At 39.5% G+C, this 20,146-nt stretch overlaps 2 protein-coding genes across 2 annotated transcripts; both read left to right on the top strand.

The window, feature by feature from the left end:
• The first annotated feature begins 10,361 nt into the window (after positions 1-10,361).
• Positions 10,362-11,988, top strand: LOC106083961 (cytochrome P450 6a22). Its single transcript, XM_013247293.2, has 2 exons — positions 10,362-11,497; positions 11,557-11,988. The coding sequence occupies exons 1-2, from the start codon at positions 10,417-10,419 to the stop codon at positions 11,982-11,984; spliced, it is 1,509 nt and encodes a 502-aa protein (XP_013102747.1). The 5' UTR covers positions 10,362-10,416; the 3' UTR covers positions 11,985-11,988.
• A 2,796-nt stretch (positions 11,989-14,784) lies between these two features.
• Positions 14,785-19,684, top strand: LOC106083960 (cytochrome P450 6a8). The gene is made up of 3 exons (XM_059365476.1): positions 14,785-14,874; positions 18,098-19,202; positions 19,254-19,684. The coding sequence occupies exons 1-3, from the start codon at positions 14,785-14,787 to the stop codon at positions 19,682-19,684; spliced, it is 1,626 nt and encodes a 541-aa protein (XP_059221459.1).
• Positions 19,685-20,146: the final 462 nt, after the last annotated feature.

Genomic DNA, 20,146 nt, shown 5'->3' with positions numbered 1-20,146 from the left:
AAGATAATTTGAAATGTAATGAAGGCATTTATTCCAGTTAAGACTATAACGGCTAAATCAGACGACAAAAGTTGGTTTAACCAGACATGCATAGATGCTGTCAGATCGAAAGAGTTTGCATTCAGCAACTGGCACTTGGATAAAAATGCCAATACTGAACTGCTGCGCAAACAGGCAAGATCTTCGTGTGCCAATGTGCTTAGGAGCGAAAAATTTCTTTTCGAACAGCGTCTGCGTACTAAGGTTCTTGCTTCTACACGAGGAAGTAGGAGCTTTTGGTCGTTCGTGAAAAGAGTACAGGTTAGTTCTTAATCTATACCAACTCTTGTTAAGGACGATCAAACGTTCACTGAGCCGGTTGATAAGGCTAACCTGATGGCTGATATATTTACAGGGTACTCTTTCCTGCCGGATAGCAATGAACCTCTCCCATCATTCGAAAATGTAACTGGCATCATGCCCCAAATATTTTTTCTTGAAAATCTAGACGTAAATAAATCCCCGAGCCAGGATGACATATCAACACTGGTCTTACGCAAGTGTTCTTCGATGCTCGATCGTTCATTACGCAATCTTTTCAACCTTGCCTACTGTGCGGGAGTCTTCCCGGCGCGTTGGAAGGTTGCGAACGTCCAGCCAATACCCAAGAAGGGTAAGGCAAACACCCCTGCAAATTATCGGCCAATTGCGATATGCTCCTCTCTCTCCAAGGTCATGGAGAGCATGGTCAATCACCATCTTGTGAGGTATTTAGAGTCTAATGGCCTTCTTAGCGACCAACAGTAAGGGTTTCGCAGAAATCGCTCTACCGGTGAACTCATGGCACTTCTGTCGGAACGTTGGTGTGAGTAAGATTGTGGCTTTGGATATCTCCAAGGCATTTGTAAGGGTCTGGCACGGTGCACTACTATCAAAGCTTGTCGCATTTGGTGTCCGTAATGGCTTCGTTCGATTTATTTCGAGCTTTCTCAGAGATCGCACTATTCGAGTCGGGTTGGGATGGGTTCTCATCCAATGAGCACAAATTGAACGCAGGTGTATTCTTTCTCCTTCTCCAGGGCTCTATTCTTTCTCCTTCTCTTTTTTTATAATTTTTATTAACAATCTTTTGGGTCAGACATCGAATCCCATCTACTCATTTGGGGATGACGGCAATCTCTATCATTCGTGCTCATTCGACCATTGGCCAAGTCTTCGAGAGATTGAGGACAAGAGCATACACTCTGCTTTTCTTTGGACTCCTATATTGTAGTGGCTGAACATGTCGGGTTTGGAGTGTATTTTGAGAGTGAGCTATCCACCCAGATATTTGGCTCTTAAAGTAAATATAAGCTTCGTGCTATTCTCTCAAAAACTTTTTATATGAGCCCCATATAATCATAGTCGGTACATAAATTCTGTTTCATTTGAGCTCTATATTGTCATGATTGGTCTATATATTTCCCTTTGCGGGAGGTTCTTTTTGACGTAGGGATGGTATTAGTGCATTTGTTTGTAACACCCAGAAGGAAGAGAGATAGATCCATTGGATCCGATCGGCTCAGAATCACTTTCTGAATCGATTTAGCTATGTCCGTCTTTCTGTCTGTCTGTCCATGTTAATTTGTGCACAAAGTACATGTCGCAGTTTTCATCCGATCGTCTTAAAATTTGGTACAGGCATGTTTTTCGGCCTAGAGACGAAGCCTATTGAAATCGGAAAAAATCGGTTCAGATCTGGATATAGCTTTGTTCGATTTTCAGTAATAATGCAATAAAATGGTAATTTGTTAACCGATTCTCTAGAATTTTGGCAGGAAGGATTTTCTAATCACTCTCGACATTTCATTGTAATCGGTTCAGATTTGCATATAGCTCCCATATATATGTTCGTCCGATTTTGAGAAATATTGCAATAAAGTGCCCATTTGTAAACAGATTCTCTCAAAATTCGGCAGGAGGGATTTCCTTATGACTCTCGACATTAGTAGTGAATATCATCGAAATCGGCCCAGATTTAGATATAGCTGTCATATATGCATATGCCCCGATTTTCACTTCAATAGCCACTGCAAGCGCATTTACAGACCAATTTTGCCATAACTTTGTATAACGCTTTCCTCAACTACTACCACCATATCTGAGAAGTTTGGTCGAAATCGGTTCAGATTTGGATATAGCTCCCATATATACGTTCGTCCGATTTTGAGAAATATTGCAATAAAGTGCCCATTTGCTAACCGATTCTCTCGAAATTCGGCAGAAAGGACTTTCTTATGACTCTCGACATTTATGGTGAATATCATCGAAATCGGCCCAGATTTAGATATAGCTGCCATATATGCATATCCCCCTATTTCCACACCAAAAGCCACTGCAAGCGTATTTATTGACCAATCTTGCCATAACTTTGTTTAACGCTTTTCTCAACGACTACCACTATATCTGAGAAGTTTGTTCGAAATCGGTTCAGATTTGGATATAGTTCCCATATATATGTTCGTCCGATTTTGAGAAATATTGCAATAAAATGCCCATTTGTTAACCGATTCTCTCGAAATTCGGCAGGAAGGATTTCCTTATGACTCTCGACATTAGTAGTGAATATCATCGAAATCGGCCCAGATTTAGATATAGCTGTCATATATGCATGTCCCCCGATTTTCACTCCAAGAGCCACTGCAAGTGCATTTATTGACCAATCTTGCCAAAGGTCCATCAAAATTGGTACAGAACTGGATGTAGCTTCCACACTGTGCTTATATGGTAGGTTAAGGGTTTTATACAGTCGGCACCGCCCGACTTTTGTTCTTCCTTACTGGTTTGCTCATTAACTACCACTACACATATTGTTTTGTCGTCCTTGCCACAATTTGCCAACCTGGCCCTGAGAAGTAAGATGCAGGCTTGCAAATCCCTGTAATAAAAACAAGTAAAAAGGCGTTAAGTTCGGTCTGGCCGAACTTTGGATACCCACCACCTCGGGTATATATGTAAACCACCTTTCGTCAAAATCAGGTGAAAAATGCATATCTTATGCCCCATAGCAGCTATATCGAAATATGTTCCGATTTGGACCAAATACTATTAAGTACAATTCATTGTTCAATTGTGTATAACAAAATATTGGTCTTTCAAGTAGCTATATCTAAAAAAAATAAACCGATTTGAACCATGTACTATACGGATGTCGAAATGCTTAGCATAAGTCACTGTGTAAAATTTCAGTGAAATCGTATTATAAATGCGACTTTTATGGGATCAAGACTATAAATCGAGATATCGGTCTATATAGTGAATCTGGACGGATCTGGGTCAAATTCGAAAAGGATGTCGAAGGGCCTAACACAACTCACCGTCCCAAATTTCGGCATCATCGGACAATAAACGCGCCTTTTATGACCCCAAAACCTTAGATCGAGAGATCGGGCTATATGGCAGCTATATCCAAATCTGATCCGATCTATGCCATATTGCAGAAGTATGTCGAGGGGCTTAATTTAACCCACTTTCCCCAATTACGGCCACATCGGACAATAAATGCGCCTTTCATGGGCCCATATCCATTAATCGAGAGATCGGTCCATATGGCAGCTATATCCAAATATGGACCGATCTGAGCCAAATTGACAAAGGACGTCGAAGGGCCTAACACTACTCACTGTCCCAAATTTCAGCAAAATCGGGTAAAAAATGTGGCTTTTATGGGACTAAAACCCTAAATCAGGGGATCGGTCTATATGGCAGCTATATCCAAATCTGGACCGATCTGGGCCAAATTGACGAAGGATATCGAGGGATCTAACACAACTGACAGTCCCAAATTTCAGCAAAATCGGATAATAAATGTGGCTTTAATGGGCCTAGGACCCTAAATCGTAGGATCGGTCTATATGACAGCTTTATCCAAATCTGGAACGATCTGGGCAAAATTGACGAAGGATATCGAGTGGCCTAACACAACTCACTGTCCCAAATTTTAGCAAAATCGGATAATAAATGTGGCTTTAATGGGCCTAGGACCCTAAATCATAGGATCGGTCTATATGACAGCTATATCCAAATCTGGACCGATCTGGGCCAAATTGACGAAGGATATCGAGAAGTCTAACACAACTCACTGTCCCAAATTTCGGCAAAATCGGATAAAATATGTGGCTTTTATGGGCCTAAGACCCAAAATCGGAGGATCGGTCTATATGGCAGCTATATCGAAATCTGAACCGATCTGGGTCAAATTGACGAAGAATGTCGAAGGGCCTAACATAACTCACTGTCCCAAATTTCAGCAAAATCGGATAATAAATGTGGCTTTTATGGGCCTAAGACCCTAAATCGGCAGATCGGTTTATATGGGGGCTATATCAAGATATAGTCCGATATAGCCCATCTTCGAACTTAACCTGCTTATGGACAAAAAAATAATCTGTGCAAAGTTTCAGCTCAATATCTCTATTTTTGAAGACTGTAGCGTGATTTCAACAGACAGACGGACAGACGGACGGACATGTCTAGATCGTCTTAGATTTTCACGCTGATCAAGAATATATATACTTTATAGGGTCGGAAATGGATATTTCAATGTGTTGCAAACGGAATGACAAAATGAATATACCCCCATCCTTCGGTGGTGGGTATAAAAATTTATATAAAATTAATATTAAATTTTATTAAGTTTGTTTATTCATTCTTCTATATTATTCTTTGGGTAATTCTAAGCCATTTAGTTGCCTTGTAGTTTGTAGTAGTTACGAATGAATATGAAAAATAAAATACTTCAAAATTCTTTATTTAAATTAAAAACGAGATATTAACTATTGCTAAACTATTCCTTTGAGCAGAATTCAATTTAAGTAGCAAAGTAAATTATATATAATTACAAAATTAGAAAAAAACCAAAACAAAATAAAATGCTGTCTTATACAAAAATTCAAAAAAATAAAAATAAAAATATATTAACTGTCTTATATGGAATTTGAGAAATAAATGAAGCTAACAAAAACAAACTTTACACATTACACATCTACATTAACAAAAATTTATGGAAAACAACCTATATTTGTATTATCATTGTCATAAAAAAGAAGAGAAATATTTTTTTTTGGAATTTATGGGGTTTTTTTCAATCAATTCTATTTAGCCACATAAAAGCCCTCATGTAAATTAACTACATTGGCCTCATTTTAAGTAAAGAATTAATTTTTTTCAAACCGTATTTTATTTATCAGAAATTTTTTCTTTGGCATTTTTGGCTTTATTCAAAAAGCCATTCATCTAAAATTTTTCCTGTATAAACTCCATCACTAGACTTTCATGGTTTTTAGAAAATGATGTAAAAACGAAATAAATTAGATTGTAATAATAATAAAATAAAAATGATGAAATTAAAACTTAAAGTGAGATACAACAACATACAATATAATATTGATATATACATAAAAGTTATATTTATAAAAAACAAAAACAAGAAAAAAAAGAACGAACACAACAATAAACCAACCAAACATGATTTATGATTTTATGTGAAGGCAACTTAGTTATTTGATTTGAAATAAAAACTCAATAAACAAAAGTAATATGGTCGAAATGTTGTTATTCGAATTCGAATTAAAGGGAGTGTAGGTACAGCCACAGGAGTTACCAGGGAAGCTAAGCTGAAAGGATGCGGATGGTGGAAAGCTCTGTTTTTATGCGGAGTAGCTGCAAATGCGGCCGCTGGCAGTCAACGATTTTCGAAAGAAGAGTCTCAGTGGAAAGTCAGGTGGCACTGGCTCTTAATAAAATACTGAGTGCCAATGATACTCGAGATGACAAGGCGAGTTATAGGCGCCTTCAAATAACCAATGGCCAACATCAGCGTCTGTTCCCATATTAGGGGCGGTTGGAGGCGAACGTCGGATCTTGGAGCAAGCGGCTCGCCACAACGAGGGTTACATGCGCGATCCCACAAAACCCATGCGGTTTGGGCGCTGGGCCAGTAACCCGCCCCCGGAAAACTATGATAATCACTATGAGAAACAAAGGAATAGTAAAAATGGACCCCCACTCAACGTTGACGACCCACGCAAACGAAACAATTAAAAAGGCGTTAAGTTTGGCCGGGCGGAACTTTGGATACCCACCACCTCGGGTATATATGTAAACCACCCTTCGTCAAAATCCGCTGAAAAATGCATACCTTATGCCCCATAGCAGCCATATCGAAATTTGTTCCGATTTGGACCAAACACTAATAAGTACAAGTCATTGTTCAATTGTGTATAACAAAATATTGGTCTTTTTAGTAGCCATATCTAAAAATTAACCGATCTGAACCATATACGACACGGATGTCGAAAAGCCAACATAAGTCAACAACTGTGTTAAATTTCAGTGAAATCAATAAATAATAAAATAATCGGACATTAAATCATGATATCGGTATATATGACAGCTATATCCAAATCTGAACCGATTTGGGTCAAGCTTCAGGAAATGGTCGAAGAGCCTAAATTTCGACGAAATCGGACAATAAATGGGCCTTTTATGAGCCCAAAACCTTAAATCGAGAGATCGGTTTATATGGCAGCTATATTCAAATGTAGACCGATTTATACCAAATTGAAGAACGATGTCGAAGGGCCTAACACAACTCACTGTCCCAAATTTCGGCGGCATCTGACAATTAATGCGCACATGGGGCACAAAACCTTAAATCGAGAGATCGGTCTATATGGCAGCTATATCCAAATCTGGACCGATCTATGCCATATAACAGAGGTATGTCGAGGGGCTTAACTTAACTCACTGTCCCAAATTTCGACGACATCGGTCAATAAATGCGATTTTTATGGGCCCAAAACCTTAAATCGAGAGATCGGTCTATATGGCAGCTATATTCAAATCTGGACTGATCTGGGCCAAATTGAAGAAGGATGTCGAAGGACCTAACACAACTCACTGTCCTAAATTTCGACGAAATCGGACAATAAATGGGCCTTTTATGGGCCCAAAACTTTAAATCGACAGATCGGTCTATATGGCAGCTATATTCAAATGTAGACCGATTTAAACCAAATTAAAGAAAAATGTCGGAGGGCCTCACACAACTCACTGTCCTAAATTTCGACGAAATCGGACTATAAATGCGCCTTTTATGGGCACAAAACCTTAAATCGAGAGATCGGTCTATATGGCAGCTATATCCAAATCTGGACCGATCTGTGCCATATTTCAGAAGTATATCGGAATACTTAACTCAACTCACTGTCCAAAATTTCGACGACATCGGTCAATAAATGCGATTTTTATGGGCCCAAAACCTTAAATCGAGAGATCGGTCTATATGGCAGCTATATTCAAATCTGGACTGATCTGGGCCAAATTGAAGAAGGATGTCGAAGGACCTAACACAACTCACTGTCCTAAATTTCGACGAAATCGGACTATAAATGCGCCTTTTATGGGCACAAAACCTTAAATCGAGAGATCGGTCTATATGGCAGCTATATCCAAATCTGGACCGATCTGTGCCATATTTCAGAAGTATATCGGAATACTTAACTCAACTCACTGTCCAAAATTTCGACGACATCGGTCAATAAATGCGATTTTTATGGGCCCAAAACCTTAAATCGAGAGATCGGTCTATATGGCAGCTATATTCAAATCTGGACTGATCTGGGCCAAATTGAAGAAGGATGTCGAAGGACCTAACACAACTCACTGTCCTAAATTTCGACGAAATCGGACTATAAATGCGCCTTTTATGGGCACAAAACCTTAAATCGAGAGATCGGTCTATATGGCAGCTATATCCAAATCTGGACCGATCTGTGCCATATTTCAGAAGTATATCGGAATACTTAACTCAACTCACTGTCCAAAATTTCGACGACATCGGTCAATAAATGCGATTTTTATGGGCCCAAAACCTTAAATCGAGAGATCGGTCTATATGGCAGCTATATTCAAATCTGGACTGATCTGGGCCAAATTGAAGAAGGATGTCGAAGGACCTAACACAACTCACTGTCCTAAATTTCGACGAAATCGGACTATAAATGCGCCTTTTATGGGCACAAAACCTTAAATCGAGAGATCGGTCTATATGGCAGCTATATCCAAATCTGGACCGATCTGTGCCATATTTCAGAAGTATATCGGAATACTTAACTCAACTCACTGTCCAAAATTTCGGCGACTTCAGGCAATAAATGCGCCTTTTATGGGCACAAAACCTTAAATCGAGAAATCGGTCAATATGGCAGCTATATCCAAATCTGAACCGACCTTGGTCAACTTAGCGAAGAAAGTTGATGGGCCTAACATAACTCACTGTGCCAAATTTCAGCAAAATCGGATAATAAATGTGGCTTTTATGAGCCTAAGACCCTAAATCGCGGATCGGTCTATATGGGGGCTATATCAAGATATAGTCCGATATAGTCTTTCTTCGAACATAACCTGCTTATGAAGAATCTGTGTAAAAATTTCAGCTCAATATCTCTATTTTAAAGACTGTAGCGTAATTTCAACAGACAGACGGACGGACATGGCTAGATCGTCTTAGATTTTTACGCTGATCAAGAATTTATATACTTTATAGGGTCGGAAATGAATATATCGATGTGTTGCAAACGGAATGACAAAATGAATATACCCTCATCCTTCAGTGGTGGGTATAAAAAGGACCATGATTTGCGGATCTCCACCTGGAATATCCGCATGCGAAGATAGGCAAGGAAAATATATGTGTTTCAACAGTCGGTAACGTCCAGTAATCGGTGTAGGCTAATAGATTTCCCCGCGGCAAAAAATATGGTAGTAAGTAGCACCAGATTTCAACATAAAAATATTCACAAAGCTTCATGGCTGTCACCCAATCAAAACACGAGGAATCCCATTGATCACGTTGTGATAGATGGTAGGCATGACAGATGTACGATCAATCCGTAGAGCGAATATTTTTTTTTTCTTCATGGCGAGGAAAGTACGATCTGACACTGCACGGAAGCTGGACATTAAAAAGCTGCAAACACAACAGATGGCAACGGCATATTCCACTCGACTGACCCAACTGTTTGATGAAATCACTCCTTGTTCCGATGATATAATGGCGCAGTGGTAAACCATTGCCTACTCCAGGGAAAATGCCGCGAAATCCGTACTTGGGTACCGTAGCCTCCCCCAAGAAACCCATGGTACATAGAGCAACCCTGCAATCAGTAGAAACGCCCTAGATGAAGGAGAGTTATCGCGATAAAGCATAGAGGAAAAACGTCTATTCCGCAGAAAGAAAAAGGAAATGGAAAGACGTGAGTGTGAGCGAATTGAGGTGTACAATAGTCAGAATGAAGTACGGAAATTCTACCAAAGAATTAAACATCAAACCGAGAGTGCAAGCACATCCTCCTGCAGAGATAAAGAAGGAAATCTGGTTACTGACAAATATACCATGCTAGGGATATGGAAAGAACATTTTACCCAACTGCTAGAGTCCGACGTTGTCGGCGAAGAGGATAGCGCATAACCAATCTTTGATGATGGTATAGAATGTTGACCTCCTAGTCAGAATGAGGTCCAAACTCGGCACAGTTGTTCCTTGAAATCAGGGCAAAAAAACGACTTTTCTTATGAGGATATCGGTATAAAGGGTGCCACATCAAGATATAGGCCATTTTTGAACTTTAGGCTGTAGATTGATTTGAACAAACAGACATGTCTAGATCGTATGTGAATATAACGACAATCTATTATGTATACCTTGTAGGGCAGAAAATGTATAATTTGATGATGATGAAAATGGTCAACTCTTCGGTGATGAGTATGAAAACCACATTTTTGGCTGGTAGAACATTTGACAGGTTTTGGTCGGGTTTGGTAGGAATTTTTTTAAATTTTGAGTGGCAACACTGTTCGTGACCTTACCGTCCTGGTTGTTATTGCCCTGATGGCTAGTTTCTTTCCTTGACTTCCTAGCGTGAAAACCACACCACCTCACGCATTCCGTGATCGCCCGAATCTCTGCTTTCAGGATCGTATTATGGTTAGACAGTCTAGAACAGATCTCAGTCCTTGGGTTCTCAATGTAGAACCCCAGGCCCACTCAGTCTTTTAGCTTTGATTCATCCGTGTAACATGATTTTGTCTGTAGAGAGTTTTTCTATTGAAATTTTTCTTTCAAAAATTATTACCCCTCCCCCCCCCTCCCCCTTGGCTACGTCCCTGTAATGCATACCTATGTTTAAGTAGAGTCAAATGATGTTTTGTTTTTTCATTCTATCTAATGAGAATTATTAAACAAATTTTATATTATGGACAAAGTTCATAAAGATTAAGTCGTTATAACGGCTATAGCATGAGTTTGAACTGTTAATTTCGGCTGAACTGCAGCTTGAAATACTACACGTGCTGAGTTTCGCTAGAGTTTCAGTTTCTTATTGCTTGTAAATTTAAATGGATTTATTTTTGTGCAGTTTACTGACTTTGTGGCTTGGCATCGTTTTTATTGCACTCAAATACTGGCAGAAGTTAAACTACTGGAAGAGGCAAAATGTACCACTTCTCAGTGTTATGTCACTCATGTGGCAATTGAGGAGAAAGCCATTATACCAACTGGTGGATGACATCTATAACGATATGTGTGCTAAGAAAGAGCCCTTTAGAGTGGTGGAGATGCTATTCTTTACGGCGGTCATTGTACAGGATCAAGAGGCCATTAAAAATGTCTTTATATCGGACTTTGAAAAATTCGCCGATCGTGGACTCTACATCAATCATCGTGATCCCCTTTTGTCGCACATGGGCCGAATGGAGTACAGACACTGGAAACCTTTAAGGCAGAAATCGGCACCAGCGTTTTCGGCATCGCAAACTAAAGTTATGTATCCCATAGTGGCGCATGTTGGTGATCGCTTTGTGCAAGTCTTGCATGATATGATAGCGTCAAAGGTCCCCAACTGCCAGGAAGTGGAAATGCATAACTTATGTGCACGCTTTGCCATAGATGCCATTGGTAGCATGGCATTTGGCATAGAATGCAATACCCTTAACAATAATGACTCTGAATTTAGAAAAATTGTCCTTAAAGCTGTGCGAGAGCAGTTTCGAATTCCCTTTCAATTAACAGCGAAATTAACCAAAATTTTTCAAGCCCTTAATCTTAAATATCACAGCAAGGAGAGCATTGACTTCTTTACCAATTCCATTAAACAGACCATGGCATACCGTGAGAAGCATAACATACAGCGTTCTGACTTCTTACAAATACTAATGGAAATGAAGAGAGAGAGTTCCGCTGAAAGCCAGGACGACTCCCCAACCTCCCACAATATAGTGGGCCAGGCATTTCTGTTCTTTGCGGCGGGATATGACTCCATATCGAGTGCCATGAGTCAAGCGCTATATGAGATGGCCAAAAATACTCACATACAAGCCAAGGCTAGAGCGGAAGTATTAAAGATTTTGAAGGAAGATGAGGGTCAACTAACCTATGAAGGCATTCAAAGATTGAAATATGTCAAACAAATTGTTCTAGGTAAGTAACAGCATGTGAAATATAACCTCCTTTGTTTATTAAATTTATTTTAATTTCAGAAACTTTACGTCGCTACTCCTTGTTGTTCACCTTGCCTCGATGCTCTCGTTATGCATGTACCCTTAACTCCTCCTCAACATCTATAAGGCTTCCACAAAATACCATAGTTTTGATACCAGCTCATGCTGTTCAAAATAATCCTGAATTTTATCCTGAACCCGAGAGATTTCTTCCCGAAAGATTTGAAAATGAACTCAAAAATCGACGACCAGCTTGTAGTTTTCTAGCTTTTGGCGATGGCCCCAAAAAATGCCTGGCAGAACATTTTAGCCTTACGCAAATTGTAGCTGGATTAGCTCCACTCTTGTCCAATTTCCAATTCTCAGTGTGCGACAGAACACCCAGGGAAATGGTTTTTGATATTGAAATGTCGCGTTTGAGTATAGGCTATAATGTATTTTTAAGAGTTGAAAAATTAATCAAATAAGAAGAGAAACCGAAATAAAAAACCAGTAAGCAATGACAAAAGTCGGGTTGTGCCAACTATTGGGTTGCCCAAAAAGTAATTGCGGATTTTTCATAAAGTCGGCGTTGACAAATTTTTTCACAGCTTGTGGAATAAAAATATGAAAAATCCGCAATTACTTTTTGGGCAACCCAATATTACCCTACCTACCTACCCTATGAGTACCAATTGGGAGCTATATTTTATTGGGAACCAATTTTGAAGGACCTCGCCGAATGGTTTCAGATGGGTTATAGTATTCGTATCAAATTTCGAGCCGACATGTTAAAATAGTAATAACTGTAAGTGCAAATAGGGCGATGCTAAGTTCGGCCAGGCCGAATCTTATGTACCCCCACCATGGATCGCATTTGTCGAGTTCTTTGCGCGGTATCTCTTTTAAGGCCAAAAAAAGGAAATGGATAAGAATTGTTATGCTATTTATCAAGTTATAGTCCGATTCGTACCATAAGTGATTTGAATGTTGAAGACCATAGTAGAAGTCATTGGGTTATATTTCAGTCCATTCGGTTAAGAAATGCGCCGAGTAGGGGCTCAAGAAGCATAATCGGGAGATTGGTTTAAGTGGGAGCTCTTTGGGGTCATAGATCGATTAAGACCAAGTTGGACACGTATGTTGAAGGTCATGGCAGAAGTCGTTGTAGAAAATTTCACCAAAATCGGAGAAGAATTGCGCCCTCTAGAGGCTTAAGAAGTCAAGATCCCAGATCGGTTTATATGGCTAACATAAGGTTACGTACCGGTTTGATGCATATTTATCGCAGTTGTTGGAAGTCATAAAAAAACACTTCATGCGAAATTTCAGCCGAATCGGATGAAAATTGCGCCCTCTTGTGGCTCAAGAAGTCAAGATCCAAGATCGGTTTATATGGCAGCTATATCAGGTTATGGACCGACTTAAACCATGCTTAGCATATTTACTGAAAGTCATTAAAAAATACTTCATGCGAAATTTCAGCCAAATCGGAAGAGAATTGCGCCCTCTAGTGGCTGATAAATCAAGACCCAAGATAGGTTTATATGACAGCTATATCAGGCTATGAACCGATCCGAACCATACTTAGCACAGCGATTTGAAGTGATACCAAAACACCACGTGCAAAATTTCAGCCAAATCGGTTAAGAATTGCGTCCTCTAGTGACTCAAGAAGTCAAGATCCAAGATCGGTTTATATGGCAGCTATATCAGGTTATGTACCGATTTGATGAATACTTAGCACAGTTGTTGGAAGTCATAACAAAACACATCATGCTAAATTTCAGCCAAATTGAATGAAAATTGCGCCCTCTAGTGGCTCAAGAATTCAAGACCCAAGATCGGTTTATATGGCAGCAATATCAAAACATGGACCAATTTGACCCATTTACAATCCCAACCGACCTACACCTATAAGAAATATATGTGCAAAATTTTAAGCGCCTAGCTTTACTCCTTCGAAAGTTAGATTGCTTTCGACAGACGGACGGACAGACGGACGGACATGGCTAGATTGACTTAAAATTACATGACGATCAAGAATATATATATTTTATTGGATCTTAGATGCATATTTCGAGATGTTACAAAACAGAATGACTAAATTAGTATACCGCCCATCCTATGGTGGAGGGTTTAAAAATGTGGATATCGAATTCGTGCCTCTGAATGCATGCATGGTACCTCTTAATGCTGGCGACATTTGCGAGGTACCATGCCATGCATGGTCATGTAGAAAATTCTCCCCATAGAGGTGTCGCACTGCGGCACGTCTTTCGGACTCGGCTAAAAAAAAGGTCTCTTATCATTGATAAACTCAACTTGAATCGGAATACACTCATTGATGTGTGAGAAGATTGCCTCTGCTCGGTTCCTGGGCAAATTTTTACTCTACTCCCAAATGCCTTTCTTTTGAGTCCTATGTTACCGTATTAGTAAAAATTTCCGATTAAGGGGCTATTTCGGGGGTGGTCACTTGGCCTTAAAAGTAAATAGAAGATTCGTGCTCTACACTCAAAAACATTTCATATGAGCTCCATAATGGCATCATCGGTAAATAAGTTGTATTTAGTGGTGGGGTGGACCCCAGGGTCTTTGTCCTGAAAATAAATATCAATTTAATGAAAATCAATCAATTTCAACCCCAAATAGCTTTTATATAATAGGGAGGTATTTTAGGGCGGGCGGCTCTCCAAACACATTGCACTATGTTGTCCTGATTGGTCTATATATACATTTGGCAGGTTTTGGGCGGTCCCCGCTGCACCCGACCCCAACTATAGAAACGATGTTATTTTTTGTGACTGTGAGAGTGCCGTTGAAGGCCGAAACTTTGGAACCCACCACGACAGCTATCGTGATTTCGACAGACGGAGGGACGGACAAGGCTATATGGAATCAGAATGTCGAGACGATCCAGAATATTTATACTTTATGGGGTAGCAGATCATTATTTCGAGGTGTTACAAACGGAATGACTAGGTTAGTATACACCCATCCTATGGTGGTGGGTATAAAAATTTCGAACGAATCATATTAACAATCTCCGAGATCTTGTTTTTTTTGAAAATTAGTGTAATGAGAAGTGCTTTTTAGGGGAGACATTTCGACTCAAATATGGATATCAAATTCGTGCTCTATCACAGAAACAACTACTGCTGTTCTGCTGTTTCAACAGAATGGACGGTTGAGAAGACGGCGATGATGCTGGGAGTGCTTCCAACAGCAATGTCGATGATAACGGTGTAGGCTGGCATCAAGTTGTCTCGTCGAGAAAAAGACATAATGCAGAATCTCCTCTGCTGCATCAACGAAAACGTTTGTCGACTCAAGAAGACCAACCAAGCACCAGCAACAACCAATTTACATTATTACGTACTAAAGACAGCGATGATAATCCAAATAACAAAAATAGCAACAACGAGAGCACCGAACCAAACCACCTCCATAATTTTGCCTAACATAATGGATATAAGAACAAGTAAAAAGGCATTAAATTCGGCGGGGCCGAACTTTGGATACCCACCATTTGGCCCGTTCAAGAACTAAACTAGCGTGCATCAAAAAGACGTATCTGTGCCAAATTTCAGCTCAATATCTCAATTTTTGAAGGCTGTAGAGTGATTACAACAGACAGACGGACAGATGGATAGACAGACAGACGGACAGACACATGGACATCGTCAGATCGTCTTAGAATTTTTCGACGATCAGAAATATATACACTTTGTTGGGTCGGAAATTGATATTTCGATGTGTTGCAAACGGAATGACTAAATGAATATACCCCCTGTCCTACGGTGATAGGTATAAAAATGGTAGATGACATATCAAAGGTAATATTTCCAAATGAATTCACTTATAAATCGTTCAAAGATAGCCAAATTCGTGGTGGTGGGTATAATATTCCACATTATTGGCATACACAACCATGCCAATATCTTTCTGTTAAATGCAGTGCAAATTTCAAAAAGTTAAGATTGTGCTGCAGCATAGGCACATTGCCCAAAGTGCTTTTTTTATATATCCACCATCGAAGGATGGGGGTATATTCATTTTGTCATTCCTTTTGCAACACATCGAAATATTCATTTCCGACCCTATAGAGTCGGATCGTCGTAAAAATCTAAGACGATCTGGCCGTGTCCGTCTGTCTGTCTGTTAAAATCACGCTACAGTTTTTAAAAATAAAGATATTGAGCTGAAACTTTGCATAGATTCTTTTTTAGTCCATAGGCAGGTTAAGTTCGAAGATGGGCTTTATCGGACTATATCTTGATATAGCCCCCATATAGACCGATCCACCGATTTAAGGTCTTAGACCCACAAAAGCCACATTTATTATCTGATTTTGCAGAAATTTAGGACAGAGTTTTTTTAGACTTCTTGACATCCTTCTTCAATTGTGCAGATTTGGATATAGCTGTCATATACTCCCATCCTTCGCTTTAATGTCTTGGGTCAATAAAAGGTGCATTTATTGTACGGCATTGCCAAAATTTGGGACGGTGAGTTGTGTTGAGCCCTTCGACATTCTTTCTTAATCGGTCCAGATATGAATATAGCTGCCATGTAGACCGATCTGCCGATTTAAGGCTTTAGGCTCACAAAAGCCACATTTATTATCCGATTTTGCTGAAATGTGGAACAGTGAGTTGTGTTTAGGGCATTCAACATCATTCTTCAATTTGGCTCAGATCGGTCCTGATTTGGATATAGCTGCCATTTAGACCGAGCTTTCGATTTAAGGTCTTGGGCCCATTAAGGGCGCATTTATTGTTAGATTTCGCCGATATTTGGGACAGTGAATTGTGTTGGGCCCTTCGACATCCTTCTTCAATATGGCCTAGATCGCTGCCTTAAAGACCAATATTTTGTTCAACAAAATTGAAAAGTGACTTGTATTTATTGGACCACATTTTTCGATAAAGCTGTTATGGGTGCATAAATTATGAATTTTTCACCGGGTTATGACGAAAGGTGGTTTACATATATACCCGAGGTGGTGGGTATCCAAAGTTCGGTCCGGCCGAACTTAATGCTTTTTATACCCTCCACCATAGGATGGGGGTATACTAATTTCGTCATTCTGTTTGTAACTCCTCGAAATATTCATCTAAGACCTGTATATTCTTGATCGTCACGACATTTTAAGTCGATATAGCCATGTCCGTCCGTCTGTCTGTCGAAAGCACGCTAATTTTCGAAGGAGTAAAGCTAGCCGCTAGAAATTTTGCACAAATACTTTTTATTAGTGTAGGTCGGTTGGTATTGTAAATGGGCCAATTCGGTCCATGTTTTCATATAGCTGCCATATAAACCGACCTTGGGTCTTGACTTCTTGAACCTCTAGAGGGCGCAATTCTCGTGCGATTTTACTGAAATTTTGCACGTGGTGTTTTGGTGCCACTTCCAACAACTGTGCTAAGTATGGTTGAAATAGGTCCATGTTTTGATACAGCTGCCATATAAACCGATCTTGGGTCGTGACTTCTTGAGCCTTTAGGGGGCGCAATTCTCGTCTGATTTGACTGAAATTTTGCACGTCGTGTTTTGGTATCACTTCCAAGAACTGTGTTAAGTATGATTCAAATCGGGTTATAATCTGGTATAGCTGCCATATAAACCGATCTGGTATTTCGACTTCTTGAGCCTCTAGAGGGAGCAATTCTCATCCGATTTGACTGAAATTTGGCACATAGTGTTTTGGTATCACTTTCAACAACTGTGTTAAGTATGATTAAAATCGGGTTGTAATCTGTTATAGCTGTCATATAAACCGATCTTGGATCTTGACTTCTTGAGCCAATAGAGGGCGCATTTTTTGTCCGTTTTGACTGAAATTTTACATGAGGTGTTTTGTTATGACTTCCAATAATAATGTGCTAAGTATGGCGTAAATCAGTATAGAACCTGATATAGCTGCCATATAAACCGATCTGGGATCTTGACTTCTTGAGCCTCTAGAGGGCGCAATTCTCATCCGATTTGGCAGAAATTTTGTACATCGGCTTCTTTCATGACCTCCAACATACGTGTCTAATATGGTCTGAATCGATCAATAGCTTGATATAGCTCCCATATAAATTCTCATCCGAATGAACTGAAATGTTACACAATGACTTCTGCAATGTTCAGCATTCGTTTGTGGCCCGAATCGGACTATAACTCCATATAGCTCCTATAGCATAACAGTTCTTATTCTATATTCTTTGTTTGCCTAAAAAGAGATACCGCGCATAGAGCTCGACAAATGCGACGATCCATGGTGGAGGGTGTATAAGATTCGGCTCGGCCGAACTTAGCACGTCTTACTTGTTTTAATTGTTTCGGATGGAAATTCATCATTTCGGAGGGTCTAAATATCATATCGAATAAATGTTTTTACATATAACTACATAAAATTTACTTTTATTAGCAAATATAAGCATACACGTGTGCCGGATAGGAGGATGTAATAAACTTTATGGTTAATTACTGATCTGTGAAGTAAGACAATCGTTAATGTAATGCAAAACCTTTTTTTTAACTTTTGTATTGGCATGTACATATATAACTCATGTGCATAGTGCAATTCTTGTGAATAACATATCAACAGCTTTTGAAACTTGAATTCCGTGTTAAATTAATCATGCACATTGCAATATTTCCCATCGCGTTATTTCTCATTTTGGTTATAGTGATCGTGGTTAAATACATTGAAAGATTATTTTACTGGAAACGACAAAATGTTGCAACCTTAAGCACTTCGCTGCTGCTATGGAAGACACGGAACAAGCCGCTGCATCAAGTGATAAGTGAAGTTTATGAGGAAATGTTTCAAAGTAAAGAGTCCTTCAGAGCCATTGAGCTGGTATTTTTCTCTGCCTTGTTTGTACAGGATCAGGTGGCCATTAAAAATATCCTAGCTACGCAATATGAAAATTTTGCCGATCGTGGCATTTACGTGAATGAGAACGATCCCCTTTTGAATCATATGGCCCGTTTGCCATATGAAAAATGGCAACTCTTGAGAAGGAAATTTGGACCGGCCTTTGCCCCAAATATGACCAAGACCATGTATCCTTTGGTGACCAAGTGTTGTGAACAATTTGTGGAAGTGCTAAAGCAATCAGTTAAGACATCCCACCATGTGACCAATGTGCATGATTTATGCTCTCGTTTTGCCATTGATGTCATTGGCAGCATAGCTTTTGGAGTGGAATGTAACAGTTTCAAGGACCCACAAGCTATGTTTCGAACATTGGGTGAAAAAGCTTCACGAGAACATTTCCAAAGTATCTTTCAATTCAAGACCAAGTACTTGGATATTCTCAAGCTGTTCAATGTAAAATACCATAGCAAAGAAACCACGGACTTTTTTACCAACTTGGTCAAGGAAACCATGAAACAAAGAGAGGAACATGCCATACAACGTGGTGATTTTATGGACATTTTGATAGAGTTGAAAAACGATCCCCGTGGCTGGGCAGCATATCCTTTGACTTTGGAGAGGCTGGTGGCGCAGGCTTTTCTTTTCTTTGGTGCTGGTTATAACTCCACAGCAGCGGCTTTGAGTGAGGCCTTATATGAAATGGCCAAAAATCAGGATATACAAAACAAGGCACGTCAAGAGGTATTTGAAGTGTTGCGCCAATCTGGATCCCCAGACATAAGTTATGAATGCACCAAAGAGATGAAATATATCAAACAAGTTATACTAGGTAAGTACAGGCAACCAGACTATCAACTTAACTAAATTATTCAAATTTCAGAAACTTTGCGCCGCTACACTTTGGTGTACATGATGCCACGTTACTGTCGTCAGTCCTGCACTGTGGCTACATCTAACGGTTCTCTGGATATTGATGCCGATACCTTCATCATAATTCCTGTGCATGCCATACATAATAATGCCAAATACTATCCTGAGCCTCATGTTTTTCGTCCAGAAAGATTTGAAGCTTCGGCAAGAGCCAATAGACCGGTGTGCAGTTTTATGGGATTCGGTGGTGGCCCCAAGACATGTATTGCCGAAAATTTTAGTTATGCCAAAGTGATAGCATGTTTGGCTCATCTCTTGATTAATTTTCGATTTTCGACATGTGAAGAAACACCCAAAGAGTTGATATTTGATAGGGAGATTTTTCGTTTAAGCATTGATGAGATTTATTTAAAGGTAGAAAAGTTAACACACAAGCCATAGTATTATACTAAAAGTGAAAAAATTGCAAAAATAATTTTCCTAACAATAAATATATAAAAACAGAAATTGTAGAACATGACAAGAAAAGTTCGTAGACTTTTATGTGAATGTTCCAGTATGGGATTTACAATTTAAACGAGTAAAAAGGCATTAAGTTCGGCCGGGCCGATCTTTGGATACCCACCACCTCCCTTTCGTCACAATCCGATGAAAATTGGATAACTTATGCACCCAAATTCGGCATGGACATTGCGTGGTCTAATAAATATAAGTCAATGATGAATTTTGTATTTAAAATTTCAACACAATCAGCATATCGGACTATATGACGGCTATATCTAAATACAGCCGGATCTTTACCATATTTCGGTCGGATGGCGGGTGAACTAACTAAAACTAATCACTGTTTCAAATTTTAGCTAAGTCCAATAAAGAATAAAGCTTTTATGGGCTTCAGATCCT

Source organism: Stomoxys calcitrans, chromosome 3 (assembly GCF_963082655.1).
Source record: "Stomoxys calcitrans chromosome 3, idStoCalc2.1, whole genome shotgun sequence".
Lineage (NCBI taxonomy): Eukaryota > Metazoa > Arthropoda > Insecta > Diptera > Muscidae > Stomoxys > Stomoxys calcitrans.
This window is presented reverse-complemented; position numbering and strand designations above follow the sequence as displayed.